The sequence below is a fragment of the Callorhinus ursinus genome, unplaced genomic scaffold, assembly GCF_003265705.2.
Source record: "Callorhinus ursinus isolate GAN/ISIS: 27379988/994484 unplaced genomic scaffold, GSC_fseal_2.0 scaffold17, whole genome shotgun sequence".
NCBI classification, from domain to species: domain Eukaryota; kingdom Metazoa; phylum Chordata; class Mammalia; order Carnivora; family Otariidae; genus Callorhinus; species Callorhinus ursinus.
The window spans coordinates 20700307-20719266 of NW_027397079.1; the positions used below are offsets into that span (position 1 = coordinate 20700307).

The following is an 18960-nucleotide window of genomic DNA, read 5'->3' on the forward strand; positions in this document are numbered from 1 at the left end:
TTTTTGTTTGGTTGGTTTTTTGTTCTGTTTTCTTACATTTAAAATTGTTAAATAAGCCATAATTCTGGAAAATTTCTAAGGCATAAATGCTTATGTCAGTTTAAATGAAAATGCAGTTCATGGTTGTATGGACAGACATTTATTCACAGTGAAAACGCACGTACCCAGAGTGAATGTCACAAGATACAGAGTACCGCCCAGTCTGGTGAGCTCACTATTGTTAAGCATTCTCTCACCTGCACAGGTTCTCTCTCACTCATTTTCACCTTTTCTCCCTTTTTTATCTATTACCCAGGTTTCACCTTAAAAATTAACAAATATTAATGGCTAACCTTCGAGCAGTAGTTACTAAGGGTAAAACAAGTTATCTGATCTTCAGCCCTAGGTATTTTAAAGCGGAATTATCTTCTAAAATAGAAAACAACAGTACATGACAACAGCTGTAACTTAAGTCAGTCAGTGAGATAAGGTTCACAGGTGCTGGGAAAAGAACTCAGAAGTACAGGTCTTCCACTGGACTGAACTTTAATCTGCACGAAGAGAGACGTGGCCGTAATATGTGTAAGGCTCAGCTTGAGTGCCAACATGAAATTCTCCCCTTTCTGTTCAGAATCTAGAACTTGAGCATACATATAATCTAATTTATTATTTCAGTTTCCCAGGCCAACTGGGTAAGAATTCCTGATCTGAATGATAGTTCTCTGAATAGGTTTTCTTTTATTAATTTTGGAGATCGATACCTCACATAAATTAATTACCAAAACAGTGAATGTCCTCATAGGGAAATTCCTCATTTAACACTCCCTGATTAGGTGTTATAATTTTACACTGAAGTATAATGCAACTAAGAATTTTAAAGGAATACCAACCAACTTCTTTTCTTATGGGGTATTTCAGTAAATTGTTAATAAATTTCAAATACTAACTGAAACTAAATCTACATATTTTATTCAACAAAAAAGCTGTAAGACTGACTTAACTGTTAACTGGCTCTGTGAAGCCTTAGTTGGGTATATGGCAAGTTTGCGATCTAAAGGTAATTCACCTTTTGAAAAACTGATTTACTTGGTAATAAAGATATCCCACAGATGTGTACTACTTAATACTTCATCTGCAAATCTGCTTCTCTGTTACCACACACAGAATCAACTGCTATCTCAAAACGCAAGTTTGTCTGAAGGCATACAGAGCCTTAATATTCTGGTACATAAAATTTAGTTCTATAATCCCTACTTGAAACAGTTTGGTTTTTCATGTAAAATTACTCACAGTGTTACTTGTTTGTGCAGGATTATACAACACTTTTTTTTTTTAAAGAACATGGCAACATAGATAGCAACTGAATTCTGGAAAATACTTATCTGATAATTATGTAAGTTCTAAGTGTTCTAAACTTACCCAATTTGAAGAGAATATTTATATTCTTTAATAACTTCACCAATATCCAGGATACCTTTATAACCTGCCCTATTCTTGCACAGGAATAAGACATGCAGGTATCTAGACCCAACAGCAGTAACACTGATATTATTTGGAAGCCTGGCCTGATGGCTGGCCTTTATATTAAATTCTGTATTTCTCTAACTCTTGCTCTTCTCTAAATCTCCTAATCACATTGAACAGTGACTTACTGCATGGAATTCAACATAATTTCCAAAAAAGTTACTTTACAGGTAAGTCCAAACTTTATTTAAAACTACATCTTAAATTTAACGATACCAAACATCACAAGGGGAGGAAAAAAAAAATGACAAAAAAAAAAGGAAAGAAAGAAGAAAAACAACCCCACAGTGTATCAAGGCTTCAATCTGTCCAGAATTCAGTTTCTGATGTTTTAAACTGCCATGGGCAGAAATCAGCACACCTATCAAGAATGCAGTGTCAAACTAATTTACATTTTTATACAGATCAAAACAGATGTTTATTTAGTGCCATATCATATATGCATTGACTATGTAAAGCGAGTTACATGAGCCTCTGAAGACATCTCATACGCTTTGGGCTCCCACTGTTTCTGAAAAACAGAATAATTAATGCACTATAAATTACTGAATTAAGATATTACTTACTAGAATTTATTGTTCTCTTACATTAAAACTTTTAGCATAAAGTTATAAAGGAAATACTAATCTAGTGTAAAAACAGGTGAGGGTTTCTGTTTGAAGATGGCAGACTGAACAGATACTTCCTTGTCTCTTAAAATTCCACCAGAAAAAAAAAAAAAACAAACTATGAAACTAAATGCCGACCAAGAAGAGTGGCTGAGGGAGAGCAGGCCCGGAGACAACAAATCCCTGGAATGCTCAAAGCAGATGGAGGTGCAAGGAAGGGGGGCGGGGCTCAGCCTGGACCCACTGGGAGGGGCGCAGGTGAGGTCAGCTGAAGGTTTGATACTTAGTCTGCCCTTCTCTTCACCCATTTCCAGGAAAAACAAAAATTGATGAATTGATAAAGAATAACAAAAAGAAAATCTTTGATTTTGATGCAAGACACATTCTCCTCTGAGTGGCCCAGGGGTTGTGCTATTAGATCCATAAAGAAGGAAATGTGGGATTATCACCTGACTCTGCAATGAGTCATGTTTACACAGAATGGTCTTCAGAAAAAGTAGTTTTAACTATTACAATTACAAAAATGTGTGTTTGCTTTTATAACTTCAATGTGAGAGGATGAGTAAAACTGAATAGAGAAAGCAGAAGGAAAAGGGAGTAGCAGCTGAGTAATGACGAAAGCTGATGGAACTAGAAAACATATATATTAAAAATAACAAAGGTAACACAGAGAAAAACCAAAAATAATAGTGAAAGAGAGAGGTCCAAATGCTCACTTTTCATAGGGAAGACAAGAGATGTCTGAATTTTTTAAATTAAGAAAAATTTTAATATCATTTAGAGATACAGAGGGTCTCATCCAAAGGAACTAAAAACCAACAGTTAAAAGAAATGGGCTCCCACCAGTTTATCATGAATTCTTTTGTACCTTTCCTTCTTAAAATTGTGCTTCTGTTACCTTGCTTTTAAAACTCTCTAGACTTTTTACAGAATTATGCTTCCCTTCCAATATTTGGATTAAATCTTCCAAGTACTAGTAGTGGATTTAAAAAATAAACTGATGGTATCAAGGTTCCATTAATTTTTCAATATGTTATGGTTGAAAGTGGTAACCCTTACCAGGTTCCTTTAGTGTCTGAGAATTCCCAGCTAATTCTTCAACTTGCATTTCACATAGTATTTCACCAGATAAATGGTTTTTCTGTTCTTCTTCTACCATTTTCTTTCTTAGATCTGCCTTTGAAATAAAAAAAAAAACAAAATCAGTTTTCATCCCAGTAGTATTTGTCATATAAAGACAAGTTTAATTAAAGAGAGCAAAATACCTCTGAATATATTGTCAGTTTAAGTGGTAAATCTTCAACTTTCACAAAGTCTTCTTCATCAGATTTTTGACTTATGTTACCAGATTCCGCTTCCTGTAAGATAAATTATATTTAATGGGGAAGGCAATCCACTCTATCTCTGGATCTAAGCCATCTAAAGTCATACATGCCAAGGATAAAATGGATAAAATGGATTCTTAGATACAAGTATACATCAGTAATTCTGTCCTATTTGGTTTTTTTCTGTGTTCAGCTCTATGAATAAAGCAAAGCGGGAGCGCACAGGAAGGGCCATGTACTTGTAGCTGTGGGCCACACTGTTGAGCGTTTCTGTCCCCATTTGAAAAAACAAAGAGCCAGCTTATACAGGTTAAAGGAAGAAACAGTAGTTACACTGAGGGCTAAAAGCATCAGAACAACAACTCTGGTTTCTTGGTAATGTTTACAGAACACATCAAGAGTGTATCCAGCAGAATTTACATACAGGCTTTCAGTATCAACTCCGTGGAAGCTGAAAAAGATGAGGTATGACTCTAATAGCTCACTTTTGTGATCACTTCAGTGTCTCTCTAACACTTGAATTCTTTTATTCTCCTAGTTCTCCTTTCTGATTTTTAATAGTATCATTTTACCAATTACCCAAGTGGAAACCTTAGATTTTTCCTCTTCTTTCAACATTTCTCACCCACCTCTCTCTCATTAAGCTTGTACTTGGTTCCTATGGTAAGGGAGCCTCCTAATGTAGCATCCCTGACAACAGTCATCAATCATCAGATTCATCCTCAAAAAACCATGACTCTGGCCATTTGACTTTCTTGCGCAAAGAACTTCAGTAGTGTCCCCTGCCTAAATTTCAAATTCAAGTCCCTCTATAATCAAACTTTAAGTTAATTTCACTTGACTGCCTCCTAGAGCAACTCTATGCACTCATTAAATTACAGTAAGAATAAGTCTAACAGGTAACTTTCAGAGTTGTAAATGCTAATTTCACTGTTGGTGAAGCCATCAAAACGGTTAAATTACTCTTTCTAGTAATGGTTTTGAAATATTATAGGCTTCCTTTCTGAGAAATTAGGAACTCATAATTGTAACTCTATCTTTAGGAAGAAAACTAATGTTAATTGAAAAAAAAAAACACTCTATTTAGATCTAAAAGTACATTGTTATAAATTCCTCAATTTTTGCCGACAAGAGAAAGTATACAAAACACAGTCCAAGATCCATATTATAACCTACATGCTATAAAATTAAAGTGAAACAAAAAAGTCCAGAGTAAAACTCAGCTTACCGACCTACATCCTAAATACAGATTTGCTACCATATATTTCCGTCATTTGCAGTAAGGAGTTTACTGCTGTCAAACTGTAAACTTTTAGGTTTATCAAAGATTTATGAAATGTTCTAAAATTGTTGAGATGTCAAGCCTGGGCACTGTAAGAGATTAATGATTCACACATCATCTGTTCGGGTCTGAACTTGAACTCTCTCAAGGTTGCCACCTAAAACTCAAAATCTGGGTCATAAACTTATAAAAAAGTAGAACAGCTTTTAGGTTTTGATATATGATCATCTTAATTCATTATCACCCTTCTGTTCAAGTGTAAACTAAGTAAGAAATTTTTTTTGGCAGTTTCTAAACACAAACACAAACAAACCTAAACACAGTCTGTGTTTACAGACTGAAAATGTTAACCTGAAAAGGAAGAAATCCGCATAGAAATGAAATGTAGATGATACATACATAGTCATTCACTAACACCGGAGATTCAGTATCAGGACTTCCAGCCAGAGAGCTCTCAGGAGTTTCCTGAGCAGATTTAACTTCTTTGACTGTAGGCACCAAGGTTTCAATTTCAGTTAAAGGTAAAGGCAGAGGGTTAGGCTGTTTAGATGAATCAATGGTAGTGAGAGAGTCCTTCTGGACAGCGCTATTTAAAGGTTGCTCGTTTTCCAAAATATTGAGGTAACAGGGTTTCACAGGAGTGCTATCTTGGTCACCTGTCATCAAAAGAAAGTCAACTTTAGTGAAATGCAACAGTTGTTAAATTTCACTATTATACCAAATAGACAGTATGTATGAATGAGTAATCAAGACCTTTAAGACTCAAAAGACAACTACAAATTTTCCTTATCAATGATTCCTAAAACTAGTTGATCAGATTCATCTGGGGATGTTTTAAAAATCAAATTCCTGAAATCCACTCAATTTCTAATGAAGTATGATATTAATGAGTAATACCCAGGAATGGGTATTTGAAAAAAATCCTCCATGTTTGTTATCTAAAGATGTTTTCTTTGAAGATTTTTTCTGTGTGTTTAATTATTTGTCAACTTTTCTTGAGCAGCTGTTTGCAGAAACCTAGCCCTTGTGTTTTCTATAAAGGATTTAGGGGAAGAAGAAAAGACATACATCAGGCCCAAAATACCTTCAAACTTACATTAGCTAAGAATTTAGATTTTTTTTTCTTTAGCTTTCAAGCACTATGGGCACTTTAAATAATCTTAAAATTGAACACTTTAGATTTCTTGCCTTTACTAGTAGTGAGTTCTTGTTCTGATGAGACATTTTTGCTTTCTCCTGATTTTTCAAAGTCATGTTGTAGTACCTAGAAGGAAAAAGTGATGTCTTAATAGCAGGGCCTAAAATATATGGCCATTATATAGGAGATGGTTAGGAGTGTATGGTGTCTGTCCAACCTGAGACCTTCATACAAGGGAATTTAAAAATATCTTCTGAAAGTGTTTCAAGGAGGCTGTAGTTGAAACTTTAAGATGGCTAAGTACAATGTTTCATTTTCTTCTTAACCTCAAAATAATAGAGAACTAGAGTATTATGGATTCCACTATGTTTTTAAATTTTCTTTTTTTCAAATCAGACTTTTTTTAAGATTTTTTAATTTATTTTTTAACAGAGAGAGACAGCGAGAGAGGGAACACAAGCAGGGAGAGGGGGAGAGGGAGAAGCAGGCTTCCCGCTAAGCAGGGAGCCCGATGTGGGACTCGATCCCAGGACCCTGGGATCATGACCTGAGCTGAAGGCAGACACTTATCGACTGAGCCACCCAGGCGCCCAGATCAGACTCTATCTTGAAAGAAAATAAAAGATACCCTTTTATATGTAGATGTTAAGTGAATGGAAGAAGAACTGACCAGGAGGGGAGAAAGATAAAGCCAAGTGCCTTCAGCAGGAGGAGAGAACAAAAATCAGATTCCCCTCATGCTTGGAAGAAGAATACAGTGGTGGATGAAAAGAGGGTGGTGCTGGTGGTTCTCTGAAGCTGTTAAAAGAAAATGCAAACATCGAGGTTCCCTCCCCCAACTTTAACAGAAAATGGGAGATTTTGGATAAACCGAACTAGTGAGCCTCAGACCCGGGGGCTGCCAGGGGTAAGGGTGGGGTCCAGAAAGCACAGAGGAGGACAGGATAAAATGTCATGCTGAAAACAGAAGGATTCAGCACAAGTCTTAGTGATGGACCCTCAGCACCACTCCCACATCTAGCTCCTGAACACAGGCAGCCAAGGAGGTATGAATACCTCAGCCTGGGCAAGAGGAGAATGGAAGACCCTTCTCTGGAGAAACAAACCGCCCCAGAGAAAAGGCCAATCAGTATTAACATTTAGGATTTTCTGTCAAAAAGCTATCTACCCAAGCACCCTAACAGTGAAACCCAGAACAACCCCAACCAGCTTTCTGGTGTATCATTTTTTAGTATAAACACTGAAGGTACCACAGACATTTGAAGAAAGCCTCCAGGTGCATAAGAGAAGATAGCGCTTCTTTGAACTAACAGCATGCTATAAAAAAGTAATCAGAAAATAAAAGTATTTAGAAATTAAAAATATGACATTCATGTAAGTTATTAATCAAAGAAATCTCCCAGAAAGTAAAACAAAAAGAGCAAGGGGATGATAAAAGGAAGAGAGAAGAAAATCAGAAAATCAACCCATGAGGGCTAATAATGTCTGATAATATTAATTCCAAGAGGAATGAAAGGATAAAATGGTGGGGAAGCAATACAAAAAAAAAAAATTTACCAAAATAAAGGACATGGTTATTGACTGCTTACAGACCCACTGAGTACTGAGTACAGTGAATGAAAAAAGACACACAACAATGTCTATCACTGTAAAACTTCAGAACTCCAGGGGGGAGAGCTCTAGTTGGGCAAAAAAAGAACACAAAGAATCAGAACGAAAAAGGCATCAGCCTTCTCAGCAGAGGCACTGAAATGATGTTTCAACCTGGAAGAATTTAAGATTTTCTTAGACCTATAAAGTCTAAAAATATTTATCTTTCATGCACTCTTTCTCAGAGAGGTACTAGAAATGTGCTCTACCAAAATGAGGCAAAAGGAGGACAAGACTGGATTCCAGAAACAGAATAAAGAATGACAAAGGGGATTCCCAGGCTGCTAGCTAGTGAGCAGGTCTAATGAAGAGCAAAGCCAGGATGGAGCAGGAAGGACAAACTGACAAACTGGTACATGCAGAAAAGTCCCCTGAGTTTATACAGCTATTGCTGGGCAGAACAGACTTGGGTATGTGGTCAATCAGGCAAATAAAAAATGGAGACAATTATCAATTTCAAGTGAAAAAAATGTCTGAGACTAAGCAATAAACAGTATTTGCTTAGTTCAACAGCCGGTAATATTTATGTAGTTTGTTTAGATCTATGGTCAAATGTAGGTTTAAGCAAAAGATACAACTGAATGAGGAGGATAGGATTAATATAATTAAATGAGGAGTTTAATTAAGTGACCTAAAAGTCTTCATCTACTATAATAGGAAGTCAACAGAGAATGTCATATTATTCAGAAATACAGTTACATAACCGAAGAAATCATACAAAGTGCTACCTATGGGACAAGATGAGGTGGAGGTAGGAAAGGGAATGATTTTTGTTATATCCTGTTTCCATGTATGACTAGGAAATACATAAAGATACATGAAAAATCCAGATCTTCTAGGTAAGTTGACCCCCCACCCCCCCAAAAAAGATTAAAGTGCTTTATATATAAGCATTGCTAAATATAAAAATAAACTAGTGTTTGACTGAGATTTCAGTAAGGATATTAAAAAGACTTGTTTATTCATGAAAACGAGAATAGGGAAGCCGTAAATTCTGACATCCTTAAGGAGGATCTGCCTTCAGGAGTTAGAAGACGGGGGAAGGTGTGTTAGTGCGGACCAGAATACCTGATCATCATGTTCAGTCTCTTCTATAGCTTCGGTGTTAGCCTGAAGTGAAGTCTGGACGTCCACAGGTCCCTCTTCAAATTCTTCAATTTCTTCATCATCATTCTCATCTTCTCCACTTCCATAATTAGTCAAAGCCTGAGTTTCAGCTTTGGACAAGTCTAAGTTGATTAATACACAGTTTTTAGTAAATTTTCAACACTAAATTTTAAGAGCAGCCACCATGTACTGCATTCCTGCACTGCCCAAGTCCTTTACGTACAGTATCTGAAAGCTTCCCAAACAGCAGGCAGCAGAACACTGCGGTGCAGAAAGGACAGGGCATCTGGTCAGGGCCACACCAGATCGCTCAGAGTTGGTGGACACCTAACTCTACCTTCATTACAATCCACCCAAATGCTGGAATAAGTGACCTATAAAGAGCCAACGTAGAAACCCAGTACGGAGCCTTTACACTTACTAATAGACACCGGACATTCTTCACTTTCTTCATCTTCCTCTTGGTCAGAAACATCCGATCTCACATTTTTGGGACCATCATCGACATACATCCCCGATGTCTGAGTCTGCTTAACTGTTTCAGTTTCATCCTTGTCCTAGCCACAAATACATGTAATGAATTCCTTAAAATACATTTTAAAAGGTATATATAGTAAGCCCATCACAAAAACAGTCATGATCTAATAAAAAATACAAAACGTTGTTATTTTTAAGAGAAAATAAAATTTTGGCAGAAGAAAGGCCATTTGATGATAAAGCTTTCTCTCAAACATTAAGGTAAAAGCTATTAAAGTTATTTAATCTTTTGTCTCAAAAGCATTGTTTTTAGGCACAAATTAATTAGCCACTTACTTTGTCTTCATCATCAATTTCTCCAACAGGTGAGTCATGATCTCCTTCAAGAATCCTTTTGGCCTATAAGCAAATTAAACAGAATTTAGGGGTGACCTTTCAGCATTATACTTAGATATTCAGTAACTTTAACAAATGCTGCAGTTTTTGACCACAGTCCCAAGAGTTGAATGTTTTTAGAAATGTAAATTCAACTCTTTTACTGAAATCTTTTAAATGAGCCAAACAAAAATCAACACTGCTTACCAGACATCTCCCTGAATAATGAGCATCTCAAATTCATTAATTCCAGAACAAAAACCTTGACTCCCTCCCCAAACCCCAGCCTCCTTCAGTCTTCCCAATCTTAGTAAACGGCCCTTAATGCACCCCATGTACAAGTCAGACACCAGGAAGCAGCCTGGGCTCTACCTGTATTATCCACATCTAACCCATAAGAATGCCTCATTGATGCTATCGTCAACATGGATCTGCAGGTGCGCACTCGGAGCTAAGTCACATCATCTCCTACCTGCACTAGGGCCAAGTCTTCAGACTCGTCTCTGCTTCTGTCTCTTCTCTCCTACAGTTCTTATACAACATGGTATCTAGACCAAACTTTTTACTGCACATGAGATTATGTCCCTCCTCTATTTCAAAATTTCCCATGGCTTTCCATCATGCTTAGAATAAAATCAAACAGAAGGTCCTTACCGCTGTTGCTAAGGCCCCATAGTTTGGCCTTACCTACCCAGGTGACCTCATCTCCTACACTCTCACCTCTGGTGAGGTGTTCCTGCTACCCTGGCCTTCTATACATTCTCCAAACTGCTCAATCCTGTCTCCGAGTCTTTGAACTTATAGTTCTCTCTGCCTGGAATGTTCTTCCTTTTCATCTTCATTATAAACTCCTTTCTTGCCTTAGTTCATACTTCACCCACTCAAACAGCCTCATGAGACTGCCTATCTTAAAGTAGTCTTTCCAATCATTTATTATGGTTTTATCCTGTTTTATTTTCTTCAAGCTCTTGGCAATGACTGAAATGATCTGAAACCTATCTATGTCTAGAGTGAAAATATTAAGAAAAGTGTGAAATGGATGGCTTGACTTTCTACTTTAGATTTCAGGGAGAAGGGTTACCTCTTTGTTTTGGGTCTTGACGTGCCTTCCTTCTCATGATTAGACAATCAAGAGGAGGGAAAGGTCTAAGGGAGAAACCTCCTGGTATGCCTCAAGTTGAGGGGAAGAATCCCATCCAAGTTCATATGTGATCAAACTAATTTAACAAGGTATAAGAAGCTACTGAGATGTGCAACCAAAGTCTTAACTTGTAAACAAGCATGTGTGTTGGTTGGGGTGATAAATACACCTGGTAGATCTGAGCTCTGTCAGGGCTGAAATAGCTACTGCAGACAGCTGGTCAGGACAGAACCCCAGTCCTCCTCTCTTCTCTGGAGACGTGAGTGACAACAATGTAAGACAGCTGATAATTCCTGTCACCAATTCCTATCTGCATTCCTGATCTTTTAGCCACTGCTGTCACATCTGAGATTCGTACGTGGCTAGCATATGTACTGATTTAGGTAATCTGATTAACTGCTATTACCTAGAAAATATGTTAGCTGAGGTCAAGTATGGTTTTAGCTAATAATGATCAAGCAATATATTTTAATGCTAATTATAACTACTCCTAAATTCAAAATGAATGTCATTTACCTCTTTGGCATAAGACTGTATCACTCCAGCTGCTTCTATTTTCCTTTTGCACCTCTGTTTAACAGTTATACTATTGTTATCCAAATCTTGCATGAGCTTAAAGAAAGCCAATTCATTAAACAACACTTCAGATATCTCTACGAGAAGATCTTCTCCACAGTCTTTCAGTTTTCTGCCAGCAAATTTTGCCAGTGAATCCTATTCAAAGATAAACCATGTAATTTTAAGATTATAGTAAACTTCAACTGTAGGTAGAGCAATACAGAGGATTAACAAGTTTAAATTACAATACTCACCTAGGGAAAAACAATTTTATTACTTTTTAGTATGCAAAAAGCTAAAACTAATGGCTAAGATTACTACACAAAGAGTAATATTTGTTTTTAAAGATTTTATTTATTTATTTGAGGGAGAAAGATTGAGAGTGAGAGGGCATAAGCAGGCAGAGGGAGAAGCAGACTCCCCGCTGAGCAGGGAGCCCGATGCGGAACTTGAACCCAGGACCCTAGGATCATGACCTGAGCCAAAGGCAAATGCTTAACCAACTGAGCTACCCTGGCATCCCATTCTTTTTTTTAAAGATTTTGTGTGTGTGAGAGAGAGAGAGAGAGAGAGAGAATGCATGAGCAGGGGGAGGGGCAGAAGGAGAGGGAGAGAATCTCAAGCAGACCCCCCACTGAGCACAGAGCCCTACATGAGGCTTGATCTCAGGACCCTGAGACCATGACCTGAACGGAAACCAAGAGGTGGGACGTTTAACTGACTGAGCCACCCAGGTGCCCAAGACAGTAATATTCTTTAGTGATATTAACGTAAGTAGGAATCATGCCAGTCTCCTCTGAAGAGTATACAAAAGGAAAAGAACAGGGCAGGTGATCATCCACAGATTTAGTCCCTAATAGAACTGGTGGCCACAAATGAGTAAACCAGGGGATACATATTTACCACAGTGAGAAGCTGAGGTGCCCAGGAGGAAAATACTAAGTCCTCCTTTTCTCAGTGTTAACATCAGAGTACTTTTCAAGTTCCCCCATTTTATATAAGCCAGGCAGTCATTCTAATTTAAACTTTTTCTTCAGAATCAATTTAAAAGCAAACGTTAGTCCTATTCAAGTTGAAATACAGCATCATCAAATAAGTCAGTCAGCTATATTCTAGACATTTTTTATAAAACTGCATTTCTTTTTCTTCCTAAAAATATGGACTATGCATTCTGAAAACCAGCAAACAAGTATATTGTCTCCTCCCTCCAAAAAACCACCTCATCTAGCATAATTGTGCAAGAAGTACAAATGTGGCTGCCTCATAAAAAAAAAAATTCACTGAATAGGTTTCTTAGAGAAAAAAGTAGAAGATAGTATTTTAAAGCTCTACCTCATGAAAAATTTTCAGTAGTCTGGGCAAGATTTACTGTAAACTAATCTTTATTCTTCTCTAAGTCCCTTTGCGGAAAAAAAAAAATCAGGAATGGGATGTAAGAAAAGCAGCCAAATTTTTCTCAGAAAAAAATCTTATTTTCAAACTAATACTTTGGCATCTGTCTCAATTATGTAACAGTAGCCAAAACTGAGGGAGGATTGCACAGGTCTTGATAAACAAAAATATTTAATTATAAAGGATTTCTCTTTGAGCCTGATTCTAGAATGGAGTTCTTTCTTTCTGTAGGAATAAACTACTTAAATTTATAAAAACATATTTGTCTAAAAATTATCCTAAACATCTTTAAACTGCAGAACAAGAGAGATGTCTTATAGTCCTTATAGATTATGTGTTAATTACAATTAGATTAAATAGAGCCAGCATGACTTAAAACCTATTATTGAATTTTACTTTACCTTAATAAAAACAAAATGGAAAATTATAGTGATGGAAATTTGCGTCAAGCCTCGGGTTTTAAAAGCTATTAATAGACAAAATTATAATACTTTCTCTAAAACCAATTTAAACACAGGAATAGGAAGTAAGGAAGAGTTTTATGGGAAATTTTTGTAATAAAGATGAAAAGAAAAACATAGGGGCGCCTGGGTGGCTCAGTCGGTTAAGCGTCTGCCTTCGGCTCAGGTCATGATCCCAGGGTCCTGGGATCGAGCCCCACATCGGGCTCCCTGCTCAGCGGGGAGCCTGCTTCTCCCTCTGCCTCTGCCTGCCTGCCTGCCTACTTGTGCTCTCTCTCTCTCTCTCTCTGTGTCAAATAAATAAATAAAATCTTAAAAAAAAAAAAAAATTGGCCAAGTGATTGTTTTAAAAAAAAAAAAAAAAAAAAAAAAAAAGAAAAGAAAAACATATTTCCTAGTTTGGAGTAAAATACACATCACTGAACTATCTTAATGGGAAAACATATCAGTGTACTGAACTGTAAAGATGTTTATTATATGAAGTAAGGTACCCTTACTTAACAAAGGGATCCACACCTCAGCACTATTAACATGCCACAGGATGTTAGTACCAGCCACTTTCTGCCTGTGTGACAAATGTCTGTGGGCATTGCAAAATTGCCCCCAGTTCAGAATCATGACCTTAACATTAATTTAAAGTTACTATTACAGCCTAAGAAGTCTCTACAATCAACAGATGGTTTCTGGTTTCTAAAATTTCCCACACTGGAAAAAAATTATTTGAGAAAATATCACAGAATACTTCCTAAACAACAACCTTGAAATGTTCTTACTGGGTAGGAGAAAAATCAAGACAAAATTTTATTATAGTTTGGCTAGGCCTTAGAGATGATCGAGTCAAAGGAAGACATAGGCCCTAATACAATTTTTTTTTAAAGATTTTATTTATTTGGGAGAGAGAGCAGGGGGAGAGTGAAAGGGAGAAGCAGGCTCCTCACTGAGCAGGGAGCCCGATGCTGGGCTCGATCCTAGGACCCTGAGATCATGACCTGAGCTGAAGGCAGACGCTTAACGACTGAGCCACCCAGGCGCCCCATAATACAATATTTTTTTAAACCAGATAAAGGAATAACCTAAAAAGGTACTGAAATGTCATCTCCAATGGATACCAGAATGGACATTTATTTGAATAAATTGCATATTGCCAGGAAATGGCAAAAAAAAAAAAAAAATCCCAACTAGAGGGTGTATGTTGGTAAGTCATACAAGTATAAACTCTTACCTGTAATATACTTCCCAATTGTTTATGAAAGAACTTTACAAATTCTTTGCTCTCATCATTTTGCTGGGTGAGAGTCAAAACCATACGTCTTACTGAAGTTAGAAGTTGAGAAGAGCATACTTCATCCATGTGCTCCTGAGAAAAACCCTAGTTGGTTAGGATGTAAACTTACCTATCATTTAAAAAAATATTAGTTCACATAAGACTTTTTTCTTGCATAGATGCTTCTCAACTTTCAGATACACGTTTAGAAATATCTGTTCATAACAGCCAAACTCCTGCTCTACACATGTTAAGGGGTTTGTACCTTTTGACCCACCACAGCAGGTAACAGCCGGTAAAAAGAAACGAGCTGATTCAATACTTTTCATTACTTCCTTCCTGCATCTTAAGGAGAACTACTCATGCCCTAGTCACCATAGTGCCTGTCTCCCCATTTGCAGTTCAGTTCATTTCAACCACACTCTCACAACTCACCTCGTGCATCTTCAACCTCCGCTTTCTCAGCCCCATTCAGCATTATGGACATTCTGTGCAGTGCGGGAGGTTCAGCAGCACACTCTGGCCTCCACCCACTAGATGCCAAAAGCACCCTCCACTCTCCCAAGTCCTGAGAGCTAAGACTGTATGTAGACACTACAAAATGCTTTTAGGGTCAAAATTACTCCCAACTGAGAACCACTGTCCTAACGTTCCGAACAAGCCTTTTTGGGCATCTCCTCTTCTTCATCTTCCTTTAGAAGCACGTGCAAACTACCTAATAATCCAAATCATGGTTCACTTTCGGAGGTGAGTCCATAAAACACCCACATCAAGTACCTCAAGGTTCTCATCCCTCTTCTGCCACTAAGCTCATCTGGGCAGGTCTTCTAACCTTTACTCAGGTAGGTTCATGTTCTGATTTTGTTTTTTTCTATAGAAATCTATAAAGTGAGGTGACTAAACTAAACTAGATGATTTCTAAGGTTCCTTAAATTGAAAGAATTAAGTTGTTTTTTAAAAAAAAAATCATTTGACAGAGCAGGCAGTTAAAAAAATAAAAACAGAGAAAAAAAGTCAAATACATGAACAATCAATCACTCCATGCTATGCACTGTCCAACAGATGATACTTTTTAATTCCAGGGGCCATTTCTTATTTATCACCTAGCAGTGGCCGGCTCACGGGAGACACTCATTACTTGCTGAATATACGATATCTTAAAAGCAGCACACACTAGGTTCTGCAAGGAGTTATGGTAGCATATTAGAAACAACAGTTATCTCTGAGGAAAGGATATTTCTGCCAAGCAGAAAAGAGTGAAGGAATTTTATATTTTCAATGACAACTTGTACAAAGGGCTGATACATGAAAACGCAATGGCAGGAACAGGAAATGTTGAGTAACCTGAAGTGAGAGAGTGAGTGAGTGAGTGAGGGGACCAGATGGAGAGTGGGGAGAGACAGGGCTGGGGAAGTATACCAGGTCCAGTAGTGAAATCTCTTGAAGGCTAGGGAGTCCGCTTAGTAAACGTTCATTTCATGCCTACCATGACAAGCTGTCTAGGCAAAACATGAGGATCTGAATTAAGGTTATGCTATTGGAGAGAGGAAGGAAAAGTGACTGCTCTTAAGGGGAAAATCAATTTTTGACTCACTGGTGATAGAGGGTATGAGAGTCAAGAAGTCTAGCTTAGGTGACTGGATATAATGCTGACATTAACAAAGAAGTTCTATGATCCTACCAAGAAAGTCAAGATTTGAAGTGAAATGAGACATAACAAAATAGTTAAAATCAGATCATTAGTTCTACTCATTTTGTCGGCCTCAAAAACTTCTTGAAACATTAAATTTAGTTAAGTGAATATTTATGAGGGGGTATCAATTAAATGAGACACAAAATGGTAAAAGCAATAAAATTTCCTAACTGTAGATGACTGCATTCCCTAAGCATAAACCTAAATCATTTAGATTTTTTTAAACCTTAGAAAGTAACTGTACATATTAAATAAATATTGCTAGCCGTATATATAATTTTACCAAAAAAGACATGCTTAAAAGTATTTATTGGATCAGTCATAAAACAAAAATGTAAAACAAAAAAGGCAACACTTAACTATGCCTAAGATGAAAGCAAGTAACCACTTATGTAGTTTAAGTCAACTCACTTGAAGGAATGGTTTCAAACTCTCAAATATATCTACCCATCTATCTACATGAACAAATGCACATTCTTACAACTTACAGGAAGTGAGTACATATTTTACAAATAACGGGAGATAAATTTACAGAATAACTGATGAAACTGATGTTTTTAGCTTTCTTATTTACCTGTTATTTTCTGAATTTACTACAGCGAAGTCTTTTGTAAGAATTAAAGACCAAAACACAAAGTATTTATTTAAAAAAAAATTACTGCTTACCTTCAAAAAAGGAATGACTTCTTTCATAATGGCTTTAATTTGCCGGTCCAGCTGCTGAGTATCAATTCTAGGACATGGGACAGTAGAAACTTCGTTTACGGGTTGTTGTGAACCATGATTTTCAATAGGAGTTTCTATTTTTAAAAAGAAAATGATTTGTTAGCAAAATAAAGCCTGTGACATTATACATACACATTTATTCAGAATTCTAAATATTAAAATCTGATGATTTTACGCTAATACAAAGGAGCATTTATGTAGTTTTAGCACCCTTAATGACTAAAAGAAAGTGGCAATTAAATTATTATATATCAGGTGGGGCTATACATTTTCTTTACACATGGAACTGTAGTTTCTGTACTTTCAGTCAGCGGAAGAACACACCTTCCGAGTTAGTAACCGTACTCGTGGCGGCAGCACCAACCCCATCCTCAAGAATCCTGCAGGTGCATCTTCTATTTGTGCTACTTTCAGCCTCAGTCTTCATACGCTCGTATTCCCTCATTCTGGCTAATGCCTGATCTAAGTGAATCACAGTGTTACCTACATATGAAACAGAAACATTGAGAAAATATAAAAGCAAACTTTATCATGTATTCCTCACAAAAAAAAAAAAAAGTCTAACTGTAGGTAAGGAAAAGTAGCTTTAACAAGTTCCAGACACTATACTAGTTGGGTGACTTGGCATACATTACTCTCTTAGACTCTGAGGTCCATATCGATTTCACTAGTCATCGTATCGCTTCACGTAAAAATAAATCCCAAGATGTCACCCAAATTCTGAGGAAAAGGATCCAACTGAATATAAGCAAGTAAGGTTAGGAAAAGGCCTAAGAAAGAAATTTCCCCGTTTTCCTTTGTCCACTTCAGACAAAGCTAGTGAAGGATTTTGAGGAAAAAAATCAGTAAATGAAACAAAACAGATAGGACTCAAAGCCATTTGTAACTCAGAGAGGGGGAATAAACTCAAGGGGAAAGGGAGATTTTTCACCAAAATGACAGGTATTTTACTCATAAGGGAGCTAGGCTTAGAGTCCATGACAGTCAGGATAAGACAAAAGGAAGACTTCCTGCTTTGGTAAAAGGTGTGTATCTAGTAACAGGGCAAGGCTTGGCCCTTTTTCTTGTAGGAGGTCTTTGGAATTATCTAAATCTTGTTCTCATCATATGAACAAACACTAGAATAATAGGGCTTTGATCCTTTTATCAACTAAGTGCCCTGGAGGTCTGAATGCTTGAATCTCAGTTATCTCTTGATAGGCTACAGCCAGGAAAATGAATCGGGTACCTATACATTTTTCTTTTCCCTACTTTCCTTTCCAAGTCTGGGACTCTGGGTTTTCTTCTTCCCTTTGAGTTATACAACCCTCCAAGCTTCTGTTTTACGAATGATGAAAAAAAAAAGCATAATGCATCATGCACATTCAGTTACCTGGCTTTCTCACTAAAGATTATCTATGCTAAGAAATTTCAGTTATTGCAAATTATGAAGTGAATACTGTTACTGAAAATGTGATTGGATGAGGCCCTGATACCTCTGAATTTTTCCCATTAAGTAACTAGAAAATCTTAAAGGATGACCTTTCCCTTACAGGAAGGAAATCAACATTTCTTCAGCTCCTATTATAAATGCTAGAAAATTCCATATATTTTTCAAAGAACACAGAGCAAGATAGGTAGGACTCCCATTTCCTTAGAACATGTAATCAGAATGATGAGATGATTTGCCAAAGGCTAAAGAGTTAACAGGAGATTCCTGACTTTACACTGAGAGACTTTGAAGTCCAAAGTCTTTCCACCATCTTGCCTTTTTTGGACTTTTGTTTCTTAATCAATGTAATTCAAAGACTGTATTAAAGTCATGTTCTAAGATTATAAAAAATTCTCCTTACCTAGATCATCTGTTGCAAAAGGCTCAAAATTTGAAGACACAGACATGACACTAGCATTATCAGCATCATTTTGCTCACTTATTTTATGTGTTTCTCTCTCAAAGTTCTTCTCAAAAGTTTCCTAAGTTATAGTTTAAAAAAAAATAAAAATCACTAATATTTCTTTTAAAAATTTTATGATGAATATTAAAAATTTAACATAGAAACTAAGTATTTGCATAAAACTACATACTTAAAATTGGGATATAACCAAAGTTATCAAAGGTTGAACAGTCACAAAGAACATTAAAATATTAAATAATCTTGCAGAACATGTCATCAAGTAGATAAAAATACACAGAGCCAGCTACTAATTAAATTTTAACTTGGAAAAGTAAACATTTTAAATTATTTCTACACCCTCAGGGAAATCTTCCCATCTCCAAAGC

At 36.8% G+C, this 18960-nt stretch overlaps 1 protein-coding gene across 18 annotated transcripts in view; it reads right to left on the reverse strand.

Annotated features, from left to right (window-relative positions):
• Positions 1 to 1662: 1662 nt before the first annotated feature.
• PCM1 (pericentriolar material 1) overlaps positions 1663 to 18960 on the reverse strand; it is an 80220-nt gene continuing 62922 nt past the window's right edge. For 17 of the 18 annotated variants that reach the window (XM_025886053.2, XM_073902346.1, XM_073902345.1 and 14 more), the window contains 13 exons: positions 18533 to 18653; positions 17025 to 17183; positions 16641 to 16774; positions 14240 to 14374; positions 11123 to 11320; positions 9427 to 9489; positions 9035 to 9170; positions 8575 to 8735; positions 5907 to 5982; positions 5118 to 5374; positions 3377 to 3469; positions 3171 to 3288; positions 1663 to 2014 (listed from right to left, as the gene is read on the reverse strand). In XM_025886053.2, the coding sequence (XP_025741838.1) occupies positions 1989 to 2014; positions 3171 to 3288; positions 3377 to 3469; positions 5118 to 5374; positions 5907 to 5982; positions 8575 to 8735; positions 9035 to 9170; positions 9427 to 9489; positions 11123 to 11320; positions 14240 to 14374; positions 16641 to 16774; positions 17025 to 17183; positions 18533 to 18653 (1677 nt within the window). In that variant the 3' untranslated portion in view covers positions 1663 to 1988. The remainder of the gene's footprint in view (positions 2015 to 3170; positions 3289 to 3376; positions 3470 to 5117; positions 5375 to 5906; positions 5983 to 8574; positions 8736 to 9034; positions 9171 to 9426; positions 9490 to 11122; positions 11321 to 14239; positions 14375 to 16640; positions 16775 to 17024; positions 17184 to 18532; positions 18654 to 18960) is intronic. The other variant, XM_073902350.1, reaches the window with a different exon arrangement.